At 28.9% G+C, this 2,951-nt stretch overlaps 1 protein-coding gene across 1 annotated transcript; it reads right to left on the bottom strand.

Moving 5' to 3' along the window:
- Positions 1-787: 787 nt before the first annotated feature.
- On the bottom strand, positions 788-1,912 carry LOC133786239 (wall-associated receptor kinase-like 1). Its single transcript, XM_062225440.1, has one exon. The coding sequence runs from the start codon at positions 1,724-1,726 to the stop codon at positions 788-790; it is 939 nt and encodes a 312-aa protein (XP_062081424.1). The 5' UTR covers positions 1,727-1,912.
- Positions 1,913-2,951: the final 1,039 nt, after the last annotated feature.

Genomic DNA, 2,951 nt, shown 5'->3' with positions numbered 1-2,951 from the left:
TTATCATATTACTTATATCGTTGATAATAAAATTTTATAAAACCTTCATATCTTCATCCAAATTAATCTCGTACCGGCATAATAAAGTCTAAAATATACATAATCCGACCACAAGTCTAAATTATCTAAAATCTCACACTTATAAAAGTCTACAAGTCTAAAATATTCAAAGTCTCGTACATATATAATAAAGTCCATATAAAATGTTCATAACAAAGTCTCATGAAATAAAAAGTCGATAACTCCATACAATAAAGTCCAACTCATCAGAACCAACTTCTGCACAATGACAACAATATCAGCCAAACAAAGTCCATTTTGAACTAATTACTGTGTTTAATTTATGCATACACTATAAACTCTAAAATACAAAACTATGACATATAATTTACTGTATATATATATATATTTATAAGAGAAATGAGAATGAGAGAGAGCGTGAGAATGAGAGCTGAGAGCTGCACGAAACAAAGAAATGAGAGGCTTCGGTCAAATATGTTTAAATTCTTATATTTGTCCAATTAAATTTAATTATAATAATAAACTTAAGCATTCCCAACACTAAATCTTCCCCAAGTATTTTTTTTGTCACAATAGATAACAATTGGCTTTATAATCAATGTGGGAATAAATTAAAATGGATACTAATTAAACAATACATATAAACTACAATAACCTATAAAGTATTCCAAATTATAATTCAACAGTCAAATATATATTATTGTTTTTATAACTATCCAAATTTGAAAAAGAAAATATAGGTGAAAAGTATTACAAAAAGGATACCTTATAATAATGGTAATTCTTGATGCAACGAGGAGCTAGAAGCATTATTATAAAAAGTTGATGACGCGGAAGCATTCCAAGAGTAGTCTATAACTTCAGGTTGTGCATACGCTAACTCTTTATAATTATGTTGACTACCCTTTGAATCTTTATTATCAATGACTTGTATCCTCTCTAGCTCCTTTGCTACTTCTTTCATGGTAGGTCGATTCCTTCCGCTCAAATGTAAGCATCTCTGTGCAAGATCAGCAACAACTATGATCTCTTCTTTTGGCGCTTCTTTGAGAACTTGACTATCAAGAATGTTGAACAGACTACTGTTATTTTCCTCCATTGTCATTATAAAATATGTTGCCAAACTTATTCCTTCCTCTGATCTTGTTGCAGATATTGCTTTTTGTCCAGTCAAGAGCTCAACAAGAATCACTCCAAAACTATAAACATCACTCTTATCTGTAAATTGGCTTGTTTGAAAATATTCTGGATCTAGATAACCAAATGTGCCATAAACTACAGTAGTCAAGTGTGTTTGCTCTAAGGAAATAGTTCTTGATGTACCAAAGTCTGCAACTTTAGCTCTCAATTTTTCATCAAGGAGTATGTTTGTAGACTTAACATCCCGATGATAAATTGGAAAAGAAGCTGCTGAATGTAAGTATGAAAGAGCTCCTGCAACTTCAGTTGCAATTTGTAATCGCATGCTCCATGTAAAAGGAAACTCTGCATTTCTCTCATGAATATACTCAGAAAGTGTTCCGTTTGGGATAAATTCATAAACTAAAAGTGGAACATCTGTCTCCAAACAACATCCCAATAGCTTGACAACATTTCTATGATTGATTTGCGTAAGAATAACAACCTCATTAATGAATTCTGAGAGTTTGGCTTCATCAATTATTTTAGACTTCTTTATCGCAACAATCTTTCCGTCTTCCAACATTCCTTTGTACACAGTGCCTTGACCTCCTTGTCCAAGAACTCTGTCTATACTAAAATTTTTTGTTGCCTTCTCTAACTCTTTTGCATCGAACAACTTGGTTTGCTCGACATTGTTTTCACTCGAGTGTATTTGCTGTTCCAACAAAAGGCCACCATTTCGTTTGAAAAATATTTTCTTCTGTTTAATTTCTTTTCTTTATGAATTTGTATAGTCTCCATGTACCAAAAACAAGTACTAAGGCTCCAAGAGCACTCCCAACTCCTGTTTAACAAGTTATGAATGAATAAACACAAATATATCGCATTTTTTTAATCAAAGCATTAACAATTAGTTTGTAATATTAAATTGGCGTAAATTAAATAAAACTTTATATTGCTTTTATTTCTCTTCAAAACTTTAGTTTTTTAATATAAATTTTATATGATAAATAAACAGAATTATCACATTAACTTATTTTTTTAAGGTATTATGAAAATTGATTCTCTGTATTTTATTTCTTTAATCTTCATTCATATCAACAAGTTTACATGCACACATTGCTTTGTAGAGTGGCGTGAAATTTCTGTTGTGTCACTTAAAAAAGGGATGAAAATGTCTCTATTTTATTGTAGTAATGTTCAAGTAAAAAAGTGGCAACATTCCAATTATTCCAAAACTTTATAGTTAATTTTTAACAATATTTCCCTTATTTAAAATAAATTTATAATTTATAAAAAAAAAAATGTATCTGTATTATTTAAATTTTACAAATAAATATTTAAAATTTTGTTCTAATATATATTATTATTATTATTTATTTTTACTTTTGTTGGAATGAATGAATTCCTAGATGTACCACTATTGGTAATGCATTTTCCCTATTTTTACAGAATTAGTTAATTAACCGTGCATGCATTATAAAATATTATTTTATGATGAATTGATAAGCAGGCATACATACAAAATTATAAATATGCATTGTATATAAAACCATATACCTATAATGATATATTTGCGCTTGTAACTACAACGATATGCCCCAATAGTGTTGACGCAGGTACTGCCTCCATGACATGGATTCGGGATTTTCTCATCATTGCATTCATTAATATCTGACAATTAATTTGAATTATTTTTCTGGTTAATATATATTTGAAATATATATTACTATTTTTTATGTATTTATTATGATATATATATATATATCTTTGTATCATACAAGGCACTATATGCCCATCATAAAAAA

This window comes from Humulus lupulus, chromosome 6 (genome assembly GCF_963169125.1).
Source record: "Humulus lupulus chromosome 6, drHumLupu1.1, whole genome shotgun sequence".
NCBI lineage: Eukaryota > Viridiplantae > Streptophyta > Magnoliopsida > Rosales > Cannabaceae > Humulus > Humulus lupulus.
The sequence above is the reverse complement of the archived record's forward strand: the minus strand, read 5'-3'. Positions and strand labels throughout refer to the sequence as shown.

Excerpts from the sequence above, each read along its gene's own strand:
- LOC133786239 (XM_062225440.1), bottom strand. The coding sequence starts at position 1,726 with ATGTTGGAAGACGGAAAGATTGTTGCGATAAAGAAGTCTAAAATAATT.